Source organism: Plecotus auritus, assembly GCF_963455305.1.
Source record: "Plecotus auritus genome assembly, chromosome: 11".
In the NCBI taxonomy this organism is placed as follows: domain Eukaryota; kingdom Metazoa; phylum Chordata; class Mammalia; order Chiroptera; family Vespertilionidae; genus Plecotus; species Plecotus auritus.
In genome coordinates, this window is record NC_137777.1 from 12,955,544 (window position 1) to 12,975,135 (window position 19,592).

The 19,592-nt window shown below is 37.5% G+C and overlaps 1 protein-coding gene across 3 annotated transcripts in view; it reads left to right on the forward strand.

Annotated features, from left to right (window-relative positions):
- VPS13B (vacuolar protein sorting 13 homolog B) overlaps nucleotides 1-19,592 on the forward strand; it is a 635,560-nt gene that overhangs the window by 479,624 nt on the left and 136,344 nt on the right. For all 3 annotated transcript variants that reach the window (XR_013959339.1, XM_080646974.1, XM_080646975.1), the window contains exons 37-39: nucleotides 6,830-7,032; nucleotides 12,682-12,883; nucleotides 13,191-13,375. Coding sequence is in view for 2 of the 3 variants with exons in the window: in XM_080646974.1 (XP_080503100.1) it covers nucleotides 6,830-7,032; nucleotides 12,682-12,883; nucleotides 13,191-13,375 (590 nt within the window). In the remaining variant the exon portion in view is untranslated. The remainder of the gene's footprint in view (nucleotides 1-6,829; nucleotides 7,033-12,681; nucleotides 12,884-13,190; nucleotides 13,376-19,592) is intronic.

The following is a 19,592-nucleotide window of genomic DNA, read 5'->3' on the forward strand; positions in this document are numbered from 1 at the left end:
CTAAGTATCCTGCTTAAGAACTCAGTATTCTCAGTGGCCCTGGGCTTATGTGTGTGGTGATATATAAAATACGATTCATTTTATCCCAGCGAAGATACTTAGTATGTTTCCTGATTAAGAAAGAAAGGAGGGGATGATGTCCCACAGGCCAGCTTCTCACAGAGTGAAAGCAAGGGGAAAGGAGAATTAACAGCCTGTCGTGAGTCCCAGGGATTATTTTCATATTTTGTGGTAAAAATATGAAGTTTGGTTTACCATTTATAAATGGCCCCTGTAAAATTCATAACTACTCTTTATTATTAAGTGATCATCATAATCTCTTATTAATGGTCACTTAGACCAATGTTAAAATCACTGAACTAACATGGTTTTCTATTATTTTGTTGTAGGGTTTTTTTTTTTAATTAGCAGGAAATGTTTAAAAGGAAACAGAGACTCTATTTTAAACTTAAAAGCTGTGTTTGTGAGTGAGCCTTTCTGTGGTCCACAGATAACTGGATTCTGTCATGAGGAGCAGAGCCAAGGCAGGCTGGTGTGTGTAGCAAGTGTAGGGGGCAGGTAGGCACATGGGGATGGGTTAAATTAGTCTCCAAAGTGATCCACCCCTAATTTCCTTAAAGGTGTATGAAACAAAGGACAAAAAAGGAGACAAGACACCAGGAAGGGCACACGGGTACCTGTTGGTCATGTGACTTCTTAATGCACTTAGGCAGTGCCTGTCCTGTGAGCTCGCGGCCAACGTTAGCTTTTTAAATTCTCAATGCCATGTGTGTGCTTAAACAAGTCTGGGATCAATGCTAGTAAACCTGAGATATAGGCAAGTACAAACTGTAAAAAGATTAGAAAAAGTAAATATAAAGTGAAGAGTAAGCTATTGGGGAAAAGGGTGAAAGGGGAGAGAAAAAAATGGACAGCAACTACACAGAATTAAATAAATAATGGATCAGAATGAAAGAATTGATGGCACATGAAGTGAATTAAAAGAAGCAAGAAAGAATAGGGTTTGTATGATAATAGGGAAGTGTTCGTGTCTTTCAATAGTTCACTTGCTTAACAGAGGCAATATTATAAATGTTGTTGATTGTCTTTTTTTCCTCTAATTTTTATTAAGATCTCAAAACTTGAGGCTAACAAATTGCCAAGGAAAAATGTGATGTGAAAAAATACACAAATTATTCACTTTATCTTGGTATACCCAGTAAATGGTAGATAATCAATAAATATTGGTTGAATAATGAATGCCTGCATAAATATCAAGTTGGAGGTGATCCAGGATATCCACATTTTTTTTATTGGGAGAAGGACTTATTTAGGAGTTAGGCATGGTTATGGATACTATCATAAGAAACTATACTTAAAACGATGATAGTAGAGAATTTTACTGAAATAAGAGATTAGGGATGGCTTATGTTTCCTTGCAGAGTTTTATGGTTTTAGGTCTTACGTTTATGGCTGTAATCCATCTTGAATTTGTTTTTGTATATGCTATAAGAAAGTGGTCCACTTTTACTTTTTGCATGTAGCAGTTCAACATCATTTATTGAAGACACTGTGTTTTCCCCAATGTTTATTCTTGCTTCCTTTATCATAGATTAATTGATCATATATGTGTGGATTTTTTTCTGGGTGCTCTATTCTATTCCTTTGACTTATACATGTGTTTTTATGCCACTGTCATACAATTGTGATTACAATTGTTTTGTAGTGCAGTTTGGAATCAGGGAGCGTGATACCTTCAACTTCCTTTTTTCTCGAGATTACTTTGTCAATTCTGGATCTTTTGTTATTCAATACATATTGTAGGATTTTTTTGTTCCAGTTCAGTGAAAAATGCCTTTTATACTTTGACAGGGATTACATTAAATATATAGATTGCTTTGGGTAGTCTGGACATTTTAACAATATTAATTATTTCAATCTATGAGCACGGTATATCATTCCATTTATTTGTGTCATCTTCACTTTCTTTTTTTATCAGTGTCTTTCAGTTTGAAGAGCACAGGTCTTTTACCTCCTTAGTTAAATTTACTCCTAGATACTTTATTCTTTTTGATGCAATTGTAAATGGGTGTATTGTCTTTATTTCTCTTTCTGATAGTTTATAAGTGTATATAGAAGTGCAACCATTTTCTTTATATTAATTTTGTATCCTATAAATTTACTGAATTCATTTATTCTAATAGTTTTTTGGTGCAGTCTTTAGAGTATAGTATCATGTCGTCTGCAAATAGTGACAGTTTTACCTATTCTTTCTAATCTGGATGCCTTTTATTTCTTTTTCTTGCCCAGTTGTTGCGGGTGGGACTTCCAATACTATGTTGAATAAAAGTGGTGAGAAGGCATCCTTATTTTGTTCCTGATCTTAGAGGAAAAGCTTTCAGCTTTTCACCATTGAGTGATGTTAACTGTGGGTTGTCATATATGGCCTTTATTATGTTGAGGTACATTCTTTATATACACGTTGTTAAGAGTTTCTTTTTTATCATAAATGGATGTTGAATTCGGTCAAATGTTTTTTCTGCATCTGTTGAGATGATCATATGATTTTCTTTTTTTAAATTTATCATTATTGTTGAAAGTATTATAGATGTCCACCATTTTCCCCCATTGTCCCCCTTCCCCCAGTTTCCACCCCACCCCAGGCCTTTACCACACTATTATCTGTGGGCTTTGCATATATGCATGTAAGTTCTTTGGTTAATCTCTTCCCACTGCCCTCTTTCTTACCCTTTGAGATGATTTTTATTCTTCATATTGCTAAAGTTCTATACCACATTGATTGATTTGCAGATGTTGCACCATCCTGTGTTCCTGGAATAAATATCACTTGGTTATGGTGTGTGATCCTTTTGATGTATTGTTGAATTTAGTTTGCTAATATTTTGTAGAGGATTTACACATCTGTGTTCATCAGGGACATTTGCCTGTACTTTCTTTTTTTTGTGGTGTCTTTGTCTGATTTTTGTATCAGGATAGTGCTGGCCTCATAAAATGAGTTTGGAAGCATTTTTTCCTCTTCAATTTTTTGGAATAATTTGTGAAGTATAAACATTAATTCTTTAAATGTTTGGTAGAATTCTCTTGTGAAGCCATCTCATCCTGGATGAGATGTTTTTTGAGTTTTTAAATTCTTGATTCAATTTCATTGCTTGTAATCAGTCTATTCAGGTTTTCTATTTCTTCATGATTCAGTAAAAATGGCCCTGGCCAGCACCCCCAGTCCCAGAGAGACTTCCAGCAGTTTCTCGCCCATTTGGCAGATGCTGCAGGGTTAGTAAATGGATTTCCTTCACATAGTCTGCTGCCCTTTAATCCACTGTTTTTTCACTGTGCCCAGGGAGGGCCAGTCTGCCCACGGGCCCTCACTGATATCCCTCCCTCCTGCAGTTCCCTCATCAGGGGTGAGGTTACTGCTGTTATCATGTCTCCATCACTCTTACCCTTCTCTATGTGGTTCCTCTCTCCTTTGTTGTGCAGCTGTTCCATCAGGCCTCATTTCTTTTTCAGGAGGAATTTCTCTATATGTAGGTATATATTCAGTGTGTCTATAGGAAGAGGTGAGTTCAGGGTCTTCCGACACTAGCATCATGGACCTCATCAGAGCCTGAAACATCTTGTGGCCAGAAAGAAAGGAAGTTCCCCAAGAAACGATGGGGGTCTATCAAAAAGGCACAGGAACCAACTTGAAGGGGTTTCCAATGCCCCACGCTGGTTCCATTTAGGCAACAAAGCAATGGGAGTATTCAATTATAACCCATAAAATAAAATATATATCTATGAGTCCATACTGCTATAAATAAATAATTGAACTAATAAGTGGGGTAGAAGGAACAGCTCTTTTCATCATGGAATACTAATTAATAAATGTAGAAGAATAAGAAAGTTGGAAATCAACATTATCATGCACCACAGTAATAACTGATGCATTCAAGAACCAGACATGGATGCCAACGTTAATGAGTAAAAGTTTGATGTAAAAGAGGATAGCGCATAATCTCCAACTATATCCCCACAGATCTTATTATTTTTAAGTGGGAAAATAGCAACTTTATAGTGGCAAAACCTTGAAACACCACTTTACTAGTAGCATGTGATCAGAGTTAACAGTACCAGTAATAAAACATCAACATCACTTACACAAATATGATGCAGAGAAGGGCATCACTTCTCTGGCATTCTTGTCAAAAATCCATAACCACATTCTAATGAGAAATCATTAGATAAAAGAAAATGGAGAGGTATTCTGCAAAATAATTGGCCTGGGCTAGTCAAGAGTATCAAGGTCATGAAAGACAGAGAAGGCTAGAGGATCTGCCACAGAATAAAAAAGACTAAGGAGACGACAGCTAAATGCAGTGGGGATCCTACATTGGACACTTGATGAGAAAAAGGACATTAGTGGGGAAATTGGCAAAATTTAAATAAGATCTGTAGATTACTTAATAGTAGTATGTCAGTGTGACTTCTGATTTCAGTTTCATACTGTGGTTACATAGCTGGGTGAAGGATATAAGGGAACTCTATATTTTTTCGACTTTTAAGCAGGTCTAATATTTCAAAATTAAAAGTATTTTGCGTGATTTTTTTTTAGAGGAAGGAGACTTGGAACAGATGGCTTCTAAGGTCTCTTCCATCGCCTTATTGTTCTACGATACAGTGTTCTATGATGCAAATTAAGAGTGGCAGATTCAAGTACTTTTCTTTTCTACTGTCTAGTAAGAAATATATTGAGACAGCTGAAAACAGGATCAGATTCTAAACTGTCAATTCCACTCAGTGGGGTGCGTCCTGGTTAGCTACTGTTGTGCCCAGTACTATAATGAGTAAGGTGGCCCTTGCCTCCAGGATGATCACAGTCTAGTGATGCTTGAAAATGGCCTGGTCTTCTGTTCAATCACTTCGATTACTAAGGCCTCTTTTCCTTGACATTTTAAAATAATGAAGTTGCAGAGAATGATATAGAAATTGATAAGTCTTGGAAACCTATCTAAGAGAGTAAGAGCCCCCACTTTGGGGGTTCTTATTTTATTTTTCAATCTGGCTATGTGATGAAATCATGATAAACATTAAATAAGATAAGCAATCTAGGGAGACTTTGAAATTAAACACTTTGTCTATGAGGGACCAAAAGGACATTCACATTAAGATTACCACCAGATAACTGAATATTCCGTTGCAGGCTAGTATGACGATGAATGTATTTGAGAATAAAGGGTAATGTAATTCATACATTTGCTGGATAATTGTACTGAAGTAAGCTAATACTTTTTAAATACCATTATGACAGATTACTGAATAATCAACTGATATGTCTATTTAGCAGATCTTTACTGTTGAGAAGTCTTAACTGTTCCAGGAAATGTAACACAGTTAAGTCAGGAAGTTATGACTTAAGAAGTTTTTAATTCTTATTTATTCGGGGGCTTGTTTCTTTTTTAAAAATATATATTTTTTTTATTTCAGAGAGGAAGGAAGAGGGAGAGAGAGATAGAAACATCAATGATGAGAGAGAATCATGGATTGGCTGCCTCCTGCACCCCCGCTCCCCTCAAGGGATTGAACCTGTAACCTAGGCATGTGCCCTGACCGGGAATCGAACCATGACCTCTTGACTCACAGGTCAACGCTTAACCATTGAGCCATGCTGGTCGGACTTTATTTTTTTATTTTGTTTATTTTCCCTTTAGTCTAAGTGAAGTATAGCTTTTAATCAAGAAAACTATGTAAATGAAATGGAAGTTTTAGTGCCACAATATATTTTATGAAAAAAATTTAAGAAATTGATTTTCACCATCATAATTTTGATAAAAGTCTTAGCCCTAACACTTTCGTGGGTGTGATGTCTTCTGTGTATCTTATTTCTGCAGTAGGAACATGCCGTGTATGTGAAGTTTCAAGTCTCCACAGAATTGAAAAGTCAGTGTGGGTACTGTACTTTGAAAAGTGTATACTGTCAGCCCAAGGTGTTTTTTAATCTTTCATCTCTTTTAAGGATCAAATATTATTAGAAAAATAAGCCATGGGCATTACAAATGTGGTCTGGTGAAATTCAATATTCACAATGACAATTCAGAATATGAGCTCCTTAGGGGAAAGTTAACCCACCACTCTAACTTTGCATTCAAATATCTTAAAGTATGCCATTGGTTTTATGAAAAGGTTTTGATCTACACTTCTAGTGTAAGTTCAAAAGAAAACCTACATTTTAAAGTGTATTCCTTTTCTGGGTATATTTACTTTGAACTATAGCATATAGTTTTCCTCATAAATCTAACCTGCCACTATCTGTTTTTAAGACTCTGTAAACTTCAAGTGGTTATGATGTGTGAAGTTTGGATTAAACTAAAATTTTTAGAAAACACATGTTATATATTTTGATTGTTTTGATTTTAACATGAGCCAGTCAAAAACTTGAGTGTCTAGCAAAGTAATATACTTTACTCTTACTGTAAGAAATCACAGAAAATTGCCCTTTCTCATCATGTTAACAATAGACAAATGAAGCAGCTGTTCTTATTCTTAATGTAGTTGTTTGAAAAACTAGCACAATTTAATGAAAATGTCTCTACTCATAAAACTTAAAATGCTCACACATGGAAAAAGTCATAATGTTTTGGCTAATATTGCTTTGTTAGGAATGTGAATGAGGTATACCTGCTTCGGAACTAGAATTCTATATAAATGGCATAAAACTATGAGGGAAAGCCAACTGAAAGAGGACAAAGGATGAATTAATGCTCTAAAAACTACAAATTCTTGCCCAAACTTATTTTTTTTTACAAGGAAGAATTATTACTTATATCCCTCTCCATTTCTTTGTATTTTTTAGGTGTAATTCTTGGGTCATCATTTCTACTCAGCGTAAATGATTTTCTCCTTAAAACAAGTCTTAGAGAAAGAAGCCGGATTCTGATAGGACCATGTTGTGTGGCTGCCGATGTGGAAGCTAGGTGGTGTAAACACAGTGGCAACCCAGGCCCAGAACAGTCCACACCCAAGATATCCATAGATTTGAGTGGAGGTCTGCTACAGGTATGTGGGCATTTTCTATATTTTCCCCATAAGTTTTTAGCTAGCCTTTATTCGTTTTTTGAACTCTTTCACTACATTTTAAATCTTGGCGCAGCCAGTGTGGCTCATTGGTTGAGCGTCAACCTATGAACCAGGAAGTCACGGTTAGATTCCCAGGCTGGGCACATGCCTGGGTTGCGGGTTCAATCCCCAGTGGGGGCATGCAGGAGACAGCCTATCAATGATTCTCTCTCGTCATTGATGCTTCTATCTCTCCTTCTCCTTTCCTCAAATCAATAAAAAAAAAAATTTTAATTTTAAATCTTGATGTGGTGAGAAAGGAATTATCAATTCATACACCATACAATTCACCTAATTAAAGTGCATAATTCACTGATTTTTTAGTATATTCACAAAGTTTTGTGATCATCACTTCAGTCCATTTTAGGACATTTTCATACACACACTCCAACACCTTGTGCTCATTAGCATTTGCTCCCCGTTATTCTTTTTTTTTTTTTTTTTTTTTTTTTATTGATTTTCACAGAGAGGAAGGGAGAGGGATAGAGAGCCAGAAACATCGATGAGAGAGAAACATCAGCTGCCTCCTGCACACCTCCTACTGGGGATGTGCCCGCAACCAAGGTACATGCCCTTGACCGGAATCGAACCTGGGACCTTTCAGTCCGCAGGCCGACGCTCTATCCACTGAGCCAAACCGGTTTCAGCACCCCCATTATTCTTTAATCCCCTCTCTAGGTGTACACAACTACCAATCAATTTTTTTTTCTGTTTGATTTGACTCTTCTGGGCATTTCATGTAAATATATGGTACTTTGTGAGTGGCTTCTTTCACTTAGCATTTTCTTTCATTTAGTGTTATCAAGGTTCATCCATTTTTTAGTAGGTGCCAGTATTTCATTCTTTTTTATGGCCAAATTAGTCCACTGTGTGTATGTGTCATATTTTATTTATTCATTTATCAACTTATGGACATTTGTGTACAAGTTTTTGTGTGGACATGTTTTCATTTCTCTTGGTACATGACCAGGAGCAGAATTGCTAGGTCATGAATAACTTTTTCCTAATGTGTACACTTTTCTAATTACAAAGTAGTCCACATATCTCAAGCACAGTTTCATCAGCAATATATGAGAACCATTTTTAATAACAGATTCCTTAGACTAAATTATGATGACTAACACTTGACATATAAGTCACATTGCAACCTTGAATTCTTTGTTTAGAGCCCAAGTATAGAATGTATGAGGGTTTCCAACTTATTTCTTGAAAATTTTCTATTTGGATAGATTTTAGTATATTCTTTTTTTAAGATTTTAAAAAAATTTATCTTTATTGTTGAAAGTATTACAGATGTCCCCTTTCTCTCAACCCCCATTAACCCTCTCATCCCCGCTCCCAACCCCGCCCCAGGCCTTCACTGCACTGTTGTCTGTGTCCATGGGTTATGCATTTATGCATATAAGTTCTTTGGTTAATCGCTTCCTGCACCGCCCCCTTCCCTCTGAGATTCATCAGTCTGTACCATGCTTCCATGTCTCTAGATTTATTTTGTTTGTCAATTTATTTTGTTCATTAGATTCCATATATAAGTGAGATCATGTGGTATTTGTCTTTCTCTAATTGGCTTATTTCACTTAGCATAATAACCTCCAGGTCCCTCCATGCTGTCTCAAAGGATAAGAGATCCTTCTTTTTTATAGCTGCATAATATTCCATTGTGTAAATATATCACAGCTTTTTTATCCACTCATCTGCTGATGGGCACTTGGGATGTTTCCAGATCTTAGCTATTGTAAATAATGCTGCTATGAGCGTAGGGGTACATATGTTCTTTCTGATTGATGTTTCAGACTTTTTAGGATCTATTCCTAGAAGTGGGATCACTGGGTCAAATGGCAGTTTCATGTTTAATTTTTTGAGGAACTTCACACTGTTTTTTATAGTGGTTGTACCAGTTTGCTTCTCACCAGCAGTGTACTAGGGTTCCTTTTTCTGCACATCCTTACCAGCACTTGTTGTTTGTTGATTTGTTGATGGTAGCCATTTTGGCAGGTGTGAGTTGGTACCTACCTCATTGTCATTTTAACTTGCATCTTTCTGATGATTAGTGACTTTGAGCATTTTTTAATATGTCTCTTGGTCATTTGTATGTCCTCTTTGGAGAAGTGTTTATTTAGGTCCTTGGCCCATTTTTTAATTGGATTGTTTGTCTTCCTTTTATTGAGTTGTATATATTTTTATATTAACCCCCTTATCAGATGTATCATTGGCAAACACGTTCCTCCCATACAGTGGGTTCGCTTTTCATTTTGATCCTGGTTTCTTTTGCTGTGCAGACGTTTTTTTATTTTGATGTAATTCCATTTGTTTATTTTTTCCTTTGTTTCTCTTGCCCTAGATGACATACCTGTGAAAATTCTGTTATGTGAAATGTCTGATATTTTATCTATTTTGCGTTTATTTTTTAGTATAGTGTAAGTTGTGGTCTAGTTTCACTTTTTGCATGTACCTGTCCAATTTTTTCCAACACCGTTATTGAAGAGACTGTCGTTACTTCATTGTGTGCTCGTGCCTCCTTTGTCAAATATTGAGTGAGCATAATGGCTTGGGTGAGTTTCTGGAGTCTCTGTTCTGTTCCATTGATCTGTATGCTGGTTCTTATGCCAGGACCAGGCTGCTCTGATTGCAGTGGCTTTGTAGTATAGCTTGATATCTGGTATTGTGATCCTTCCAACTTTGTCCTTCTTTCTCAAGATTGCTGCAGCTATTTAGGGTCTCTTTGGGTTCCATATAAATGTTTGGAGTATTTGTTCTAGATCTGTGAAATATGCCATTGGTATTTTAATAGGGATTGCATTGAATTTGTAGATTGCTTTGGGTAGTATTAACATTAACATCTTAATGATGTTAATTCTACAAATCCATGAACACAGTATATTCTTCCACTTGTTTATATCTTCTTCTGTCTCTTTCAGTTTTCTGTAGTTTTCTGAGTCAGATCTTTTACCACCTTGGTTAAGTTTATTCCTAAGTATCTTGATTTTTTTTTGTTAATGGGAATCCCATTTGTTAATGGTAAATGGGATTGGTTTTTTGTTTGTTTGTTTGTTTGTTTCTCTTTCTGAGAGTTCATTACATAAAAATGCCATCAATTTCTGGGTGTTACTTTTGTATCCTGCTACATTGCTGAATTCATTTATTAAATCTAGTAGTTTTATGGTGGTCTTAGTGTTTTCTATGTACACTGTCCTGTCATCTACGGATAATGACAGTTTTGCTTCCTCCTTTCCAATTTGGATGTCTTTTATTTTTCTTGTTATTTATTTTACTTCCAGTACTATGTTGAATAACAGTGATGAAAGCAGACATCCCTGACTTGTTCCTGTTCTTAGGGGAAATGGTTTTATTTTTTGCCCATCCGGTATGATGTTGGCTGTAGGTTTGCCATGGCCTTTATTGTGTTGAAGTATGGTCCCTCTATTCCCACTTAGCTCAGAGTTTTTATCAAAAGTTGGTGTTGGATTTTGTTTAATGCTTTTTCTGTAGCTATCAATATGATAATGTTATTTTTATCTTTCAATTTGTTTATGTGAAGAATCACATTTATTGATTTATGAATATTGTACCAGCCTTGCATCTTTGGAATAAGTCCCACTTGGTCATAGTGTATGATCTTTTTAATATATTGCTGGATCCAGTTTGCTGTTTTGTTGAGGATTTTAGCATCTATGTTCATCAGGGATATTGGCCTGTAATTCTCTTTCTTTGTAGTGTCTGTATCTGGTTTTGGAATTAGGATAATGCTGGCCTCATAAAAAGAGCTTGGAAGGGTCCTTCCTCTTGGATTTTTTGGAATAATTTGAGGAGGACAAATGTTAGTTCTTTAAATGTTTGGTAAAATTCCCCTGTGAAGTTCCCCAGACTAGGGCTTTTGTTTGCTGGAAGTTTTTTCATTACTGCTTCAAATTCATCAGTTGTTATTAACCTGTTCTGGTTTTCTTATTTTTCCTGTTAATGTATTCTTTATATGAGTTGATATCTCCCAAATTTGATATAAATTCAAAAATTGAAGAAATGCACAATTATAGAAAATGGATATGAATAATTTGTGAATAATGGAGGCACATTATATATTAATTTCTTATTGTCATCTTAAAATTGTGTTGCCCCAACTTTTTCATCAGCATTCTTACTGACACAGATCTAGATATGGAGGGATCCTAATAACCTATTGCTTTGTACTGCTTTGGAGATTTTCCACATCTATTAGAAATTTTCATGTATTTAACAATAAACATGTGGTATTGTGTTGTGTTATCAAGAACATTAATTGTATTACCATTTTTTCAAGGCAGCAAAGTAACTCCACATTAAAAACAAAAAAGAGCAGGGGCCAAATTTATGGTGACGGAAGATGATTTGACTTTGGGTGATGGCCACACAATGCAATATACAGATCATGTCTCATAGAAATGTACACTTTAGACATAGATGATCTCATTAACCATGTCAACCCAATAATTTTAATTAAAAAAACAATGAGCAAAATCAAGGTAGATCAGCTCTATATTATAAAGATGACTCTCTTCACAATTTAAAGGCTGGAGCAGTTTTCGATTTGACTTTTCACTTATCTCTGTCTTTTCAGATCCAAAAATAATATTGATGAGAACCTAGATAGACTTAGTATCATATCTCTTACCTTCATTTCTGAGATACCTTAATTCCAGAGAGCAGGACCCAAACCCAGGATTTAAACTTAGCTACAAGGTATAGGGTTAATTTTTTCTACCTCTCTATGTGTGTGTGTGTGTGTGTGTGTGTGTGTGTGTGTGTGTGTGTGTGTGCATTTTATGGTTTTCTTAGAATTAATGGTTGTGCTTCCTTTATCCAATATATTCATAGACATTTAACATTATTGACATTTTGAATCCACAATTATTATTACCCACTGGTCAGACTTCTGTTATAGACTAAGATTTTTCACATGTAGAAAAAGGGACCTGGATCCCCTCTCATAAGAAACACTAAGACTTTTGTTCTGAAACTCTACTATAGCTCCTGCCCAGTTTATTCTGGGCCGTGGAATACTGTGTATGGGCACATTCTCACTAAACACAAAAGTTGGGAGGCTTTTGAGTAGTTCAGGTTCATTTAGCATCTTCCATCTCTCTCTTAAAAATAAAAATGCAAGGAAAAGAACCCTATAATCAATAGTGTTTTTTAATCTCATGACAAAATGTAGGAAGCTATTCTACAAGCTTATTATTTTTATTTTATTAACATTTTGGCTTAGAAGATCTTCATTGCCTTTTCTTAGACTATAATAGGTGTTCTTTTCCCTCTTAGCTAAGTTAATAAACATTACCTCACATTAACATAATTTCATCATTAATTTAGCATTTAAAATTGGTTATTATTCACATAATATATGATGTAATTGATTTTGTTGTTTTTATATATTTACTCAAGCAATAGAATTACATCCTATAGGTCCAATTACTTAGAAATTATAGTTTACTTATTGTCAGTAATTAAATTAAACGTAATTGCAGTCTTGCATTAATTCAGATATGATTGTACCTAATTATTTTCATGAAGTGTTTATATTTTAAAGCCACTAAAATTTTTCATCTGGTTTTAAAGGTTTTCTGGGGTCAAGAACATTTGAATTGTTTAGTTCTTCTACATGAGTTACTCAATGGATACCTTAATGAGGAGAGAAATGTTGAAGTTTCTGAAGCGGTGCCACATGTGCCACCTCCTGTGGAAAAGAACCAGACATTTAAAAGTGAACAAAGTTCCGATGACCTGCGGACGGGTCTTTTCCAGTATGTAAGAGATGCTGGTAAGTAGTGACAGCTTCAGGGTGTGTGTGTGTATGCGCATGTGTGCGTATTCTAGCTGCACATTTACTAAGTGGTAATAGAATAAGACCACTTGAAAAAGTACATTAATATCTGCAGTACAAAATAATAAGTTACCATTTGATATATCTTAAGGGAAAATTCTTGATTTGTTCCCATCTCAAACCCTATAAAATTGACCACCCAGCTTCTTTATACTTTTACTTTTATCCTCATAATTTTTTCTTGCTGTCATACACCAAAATGTTTCCCTTCAAAAATATAGTTAATTATACTTCCATTTAACAGAACCTTTGAAAATGCCTGGTGTCTATGAAGTCTTGTTTTACAACGAAACCGAAGATAGCCCGGGCATGATGCTCTGGAGATATCCAGAACCCAGGGTGCTCACCCTCGTGCGGATAACACCTGTGCCCTTCAACACCACAGAGGATCCAGATATTAGCACAGCAGACCTTGGTGATATGCTGCAGGTAAGTAATGACTACCCATTTTAAAATAAAACTACGTGGGAAAGTGCTGGTTAGATAGTAGGACAAATGTTTGGAGCATACCTAGTTTTTCTAACAATAGTATCTGAGAGAAATGCACACATATGTATACACAAAGAATATTTTAAAAGAAGGGACTGATGTAATTCAGATTCATAGTACATAGCAATTTTGAGAGTTCTCAATTCTACTCTTATTCCTATCATAGGTAGAATACGTAGTCTCTAAGACAAATAGGTGTCATTCAGTTCACCACATGTTTTTTTTGAGTACGTATCATGTGCTCACAACTCCTTAGCACTTCTAGAACTGCTCTCTGAAATAAAGTATGTCCACTTTAGTATGGGGGGCGGGCAATGGGGGGATATGGACACATGTAATACCTTAATCAATAAGAAAAAAAGAATAAAAAAAGTATGTCCACTTAAAGCCAGAATGGATGACTAAGTTTTCATTTCATTTCCAGATTTTGTTGTTTGGGGCTTGAGTAGGCAAACAGGAAAACTATCTAACCAGTGATCATGTGCCATATGATTTTTGTGAGAGTTTGTTACTTACTACTTCCCTGAGCTTAATGTAAATGTCATTGTGGATATCACTCTATTATCATTCTGCTTACTAATATCCTATGAATCTGAATTTCTCCTAAATTTTTTTCTCTCTTAGTCTTCTACCTATTACTAGATCACACACCATCCACTCAAAGCCCAGGAATCAATCCCGATTACCCTCCCTAACCCCCTGCCTCTAATTCATCAACAAGTCTTATTACTTCTACCTCCAGTATTCGTCTCTGTTCCATCTATTTCTCTACTGAAACACCTTAGGTCCAAGCGACCATCTTCTGGTCCCTACGACAGCAGCCTTCCCTGCTGCAGGGGCTTCCTGAAGGTCTCTCTGATTCCATGCTTGACTTCCTACAATGCATTTTCCAAATGGCAGCTAACATGATCTTTCAAAACGTCCGTCAGGTCACACCACCTCCCTGACTTGCGGCATCATGCTGACTTCCTCTGACACGTAGAATGAAATTCCCCTCTTGCCCTGGTTATAGGGACCGATGGTCTGTGCCCTCCCCACCTCTCTGACTGCAGGCCTGCCCGTCTCCCATTGTTCCTGTGCTCCAGCCACACGGCCCCTTTTGCTCCCAGCGCAGGGAGCACGCCAGTACAGAGTCCTTTTCTCTTGTTCTGCTCCCTTCTTTGTCGCTCAGGTACCAGCTCAAAGGTCATATCCTGACTAGTTGACTTTATTCTGAATTATATTACCTTGTTTTACTTTATACGTAGCTCTTTTTGCTATGCAAAATTATCCTGTGCATTTACTTATTGACTGGCTTATGGTCTTTCCATCTCTACTGTTAGAAAATGAGCTTCTTTTATGCCTTGATCTCTTATCTCCAGCCTCTGGCACATAGAGATATTCACCAGTTTTATAATGATTGCTCTGTATTTAATAAGTCAGAATAATAATATAAATCAGAGCAGTTCAAAATACATATTAGCATAGGTATTATATTATTTAATTTCTTTTTAAATTCCTGATTATAATACACTAGAGGCCTGGTGCACGACATTCGTGCACTGGGTGGGAGGGTCCGTCAGCCCGGCCTGCATCCTCTCGCAGTCCGGTACCCCTCGGGGGATGTCTGACTGCCAGCTTAGGCCCACTCTCTGCAGGTTGGACATCCCCCGAGGGGTTCTTAGAGATGCCTTGGAGGTGGGAGAGGCTCCCGCCACCACCACTGTGCTCGCCAGCTGTGAGCCTGGCTTCTGGCTGAGCAGCGCCCCCCCACCCCCCGCTGTGGGAGCACACTGACCATTAAGCATCTGTCCCCTGTTGGTCAGTGCACGTCATGGCAATAGGTCGTTCCACAATTTGGTCTATTTGCATATTAGCCTTTTATTATATAGGATGTGGTCAGATGTTCACCTTCTGAATTGAGAACCATGATGTGTTATCATTCTGTCAAGTGAGCTGAGAGTACAGAACTATCCAGCTTGCCCAGATGTCGACAGTCTGTACTTTGATTCTTTTTTTTTATTATAATGAGACCTTTTAAGTAACTCTCCTTTGATTTTTAAATCTTCATATTTGTTTTCCCTATCATCAATGTCATATTCATGATTGTCTTCTCTACCAGTATTCTTGGATAATTTTTTGCTTTTAAAATAGCAGTAATCTTTGAACCCTACTGTCTTATTAGACTTCCCTAAATGCAGAACATCTGGTATTGTCAATCAAAATGAAAATACTCATGTATCACAGTTTCAGCATCATGTAAGGTCTTTCTAACTGATTTTAGGGATCATATTTGTAGCTAAATGTTAATATATTTATGAACATAAATCTGATAACTATTAGTGATAGTATTATTCCAGGTGTAGAAAATAGGGCATCTAAGATAGTAAGTACATTCACTAATGATATGTACTTCACCCTCTCACTATCATTGGAGAAGGAGGGAGGAGCACATAGGGGTTAAGAGAATGAACTATATCCAGAATGCCGGGTTCAAATTCTGACTCTGCCACTAGCAAACCATGTCACCTTAGCCAAGTAACTTAATCTCTCAGCCTCAGGTTCTTTGTTTTGCCTTTTTTTTATCAATAAAATGAGGCTGTTAATACTGTGATGATTATAGGCATTAATGTTTGTAAAACACCTGGAATAATGCCTGGCATGGAGCAAGTGCTGTGTAAGTACGAAGACTATCTCCACTGCTGTGATGGCGGTTATCAGAACTCTTCTCATGAAGCAGAAGCACAGGCTAGACCCAAAAGAGCAGGGGGCTCATGACTCTGCAGGCCCTCTGGAATAGGCCAGGAGATCGGGGCAGTTCCAGAAGCCTAGACAGTGGACCTGGCTGGTTTCCACAAGCAAAGAGTTGGTATTAGAGGGGTCCTGCCACATTCCATATCTTGTTAGGGAGACAGAAACTGAGATGTGAGCAGAGTTCAAAGACAGGGATGCTAGCCTCAGAACGAGACACGGTTGCGCCGACTGTAAATAGAAGGGGAGCCTGCTCCCGCGGTGGGAAGGAGCACCTGGAATTGAAAGCTGGCCTGGCTGAGCAGTGAGGTCAGGCAGCAGTTGCCATGCTGAAGTCCTGGTCCAGCCCTTGAATAGCAGGTCCTCCGAGAACCTTGTTTCATTATAGCATTGATGCGAAGCTGTGGGACCTCAACTCTTGTTCATGGCAACTAGCCCGTGGGAAAAATTGGTTTCATTATACATGGTTTTGGTGCAGCTCTAAGAACCCACCCATGATGTTCAGTGAGAACTTACTATATATCCCAGACCTGGAGCAGAATATGTGGAAGTAACTCTCAGGGTTGCCATCTTAGAACCATACAAACTATTTCATGTCCTTGGAATGTCTGTTCAGAATAGGAAATATATTGCATGAATCACAAGTTTGATTCAGGGTGACAGTTTTGCCTTGAGTACTTCCCTAGACTTGCTCCTGGGGACTCAGAGGCAGGTAAGGCAGCATCCACTCATAAGAAGCTCTGATGTAGCAGGGAAGTTTCTCTGGTCACTTGGGGTAGAGGAATCGCCCTGATTTCAGCTTCCAAGAGGACACTCTCATCAGAGTCATTCTCCTGCAACATGTGAGTCTCTCTAGGTCTGTACCACAGGCACACCTGCAGTACTGAGCTGCGAGCCTGCACTGAGGGAGCTTACTAAAAGGCCTTTATCATAGTGGTATCGCGCAGATGATGTGACTAAAGTCCCAACCGCTGAGTCCTGCTCCCCTCCCCTTTTTATTTCATTAACTCGGCGGCCTTAGTCATCTCTTGGAGCCTTAATTTCCTCAGCTGAACCCCCGGAGTTAATGTTATTTATTTTTCAGAGTTGTCATGAGAATTAAGTGAAACATTATAGTTAAAACACACGCATGCGTTACTCATAGTGAGTTCCCTAGACTCCCCCTTCACAAGCGAATGCCTGGAGCACTAAAAGAGCCCTGTCCTGGACTTCCGGCCTTCAGTCTCCTTCCCTTCAACGGTCCTAGAAGTCCTCAAAGTGCAGGGGGATTGTGTCCCTTCCCAGAGTGTAGCCTTCAGGCATTCTTTCACTCTATGAGACTGACCTTGATACCCGTCTACATTCTTCGCGCCTCCCCCCCCCACCCCCCCGCTCACCCAGCATGCCTTTCACTACCTTATCCACAATCTGTGCTGTAGTCCAGCTGGGCTGTCAGCACCCCCAAACCAGCCTGTGACACTCCACTTCCCTCTCCTCATTCGAATCTCCCCTTTTCTGCTGAAATCCTAGCCCCACTTCCAAACAGCCCACATGCCATCTGTTTCATGAAGCCTTTCCTGGGCACCATCTCCAAACATTGTACCCCCTTCCTCTAAAGTCCAAAACCTCTCATGGCACCTGTTACGCTGTTGCTCACCCTATTCCTCACATTTTAACTACGTGTCCATATCATGTCTCCCTCCTAGACTGTAGGTTTCCACAGGAAATGATCACATCTAATTTGTCATTGTGTCCTTTATAGTATCCACTGCTGTGGAGATGCTCAGTAAATACATTGAATGGATGAATGTCGTGTTCCTGTTTTATATTATTCAAAAGTATTACATTGTTTGTCATTGTCTTACGGGGGATATTGCGTGAGTTCTGGTTTTACAAACGGAATTATGTCAGGATGCATTGTGTTATGCTTCAGTGGTATTATCTGCCATAAACACACAGTCTCATGTTATTACATTACACAGGCTCTTGGTGAGATCATTGAATGTTCTGCCAAGCCCACTGCCCTCTAGACAGAGGCTAGTTCTTAAATTCAAAGATAAGTTCATCTCCTTGTCTCTTAGTCCTAAAAACAATTGAGTTTGAATAACTTTTTCCTGCAGGACCTTTAGTTCATGGAAAACTAACCTTACAGAGTTCACTTTTACAGAACCCTCCTATTTGCCTGCTTACACATCTTTTTGTGATTGATAACGGGATGTATAGATAGGCTCCCATCTGACTTTATGGAAATTATTTTGCAATTGTAGTGAAAAATATGGAAAACATGTCTATAATGTTAAACCAAACTACTCACAGGTTCTGACTAAAGACCCTGAAATTATTAAAGTTCACAGAAAACAACAGGAGCTTATTTTGTGATCAGTCTGTAATTTTGTCATGTTAAACTTCAAGTGTTGGTAGTATATTTAGAATCTGCAAGGCAGACTTATGCTGAACGTTTTGTGGTTTAGATGAGCTTAAGAATAAGGAATGCACGGCGCCGTATCGAGTGGGTACTGGGTTTTGCTCTCTTCTCATCCTGTTGTGTACTCTGCCTACTAAGGATTCCATTCGGGAAGCACCCAGGTTCCCAGATAGTACAATTTCACCCATCCTCTGTAGTAGACTTGGTAACGGATATTTCCTTCTCACCCAGATCCCTCATGGTGCTTGTTCTTGTTCTCTGAATACTGTATTATTCTTGTTTTCATATTTATTTGCTGCACTAAATTTTTAGATATCTTCATTTGGTCTGTGACAATAGGCAAAACTAAATATCATCTTTCCCCCAAGGACGGTGGGAGTATGAAGCTGCAGCATTACAATTCAAGACAAACATTAAATGGATGGGGGGTCGCTGAAGCAATTTAAACAGATGGGGAACAAAATTAAAGAAGCAAAATAGAGGATGAGTTGGGCACTGATAATATACTTTATGGATTAAAAAGAAAAATATAAGAGCTAATATCAGGAATTTCTCTAGTGCAAGAAATCTCTAGGGTGTACATAGGATTCCAGGTGTTAAAAGTAAGAGAAAAAAAGAAAGAAAACATTTAGGTAATTTAGGGAAAAATTAACATAGGTTCACAAAACAATAATAAATAGACACTTAGATTCAGATCCATACTTTCAGAAAATGTGACTATAAATTAACAAATAAGACAAACAGCTGTCTGTTATTTTTATTTCTACTTCCCAGTATTTCTCCTTAACTAATAACTATTGAATATCTCCTCAATATCAATATAGGAACAATGTATGTACAACTGAAGACATAAAGAGATAGAAGATCTACCCCTACTCTTATAAGGTTTATAATATAATTGAAAAGAGGGCATAATTGCATCTGCAAGCCCGTAAGTTAGAATAGCTGAATATATATTAGCATAGACCAGTACATTTATATAGGAAGAATCGTGTAATTTTGACATCTGAAGAGTACATGGAA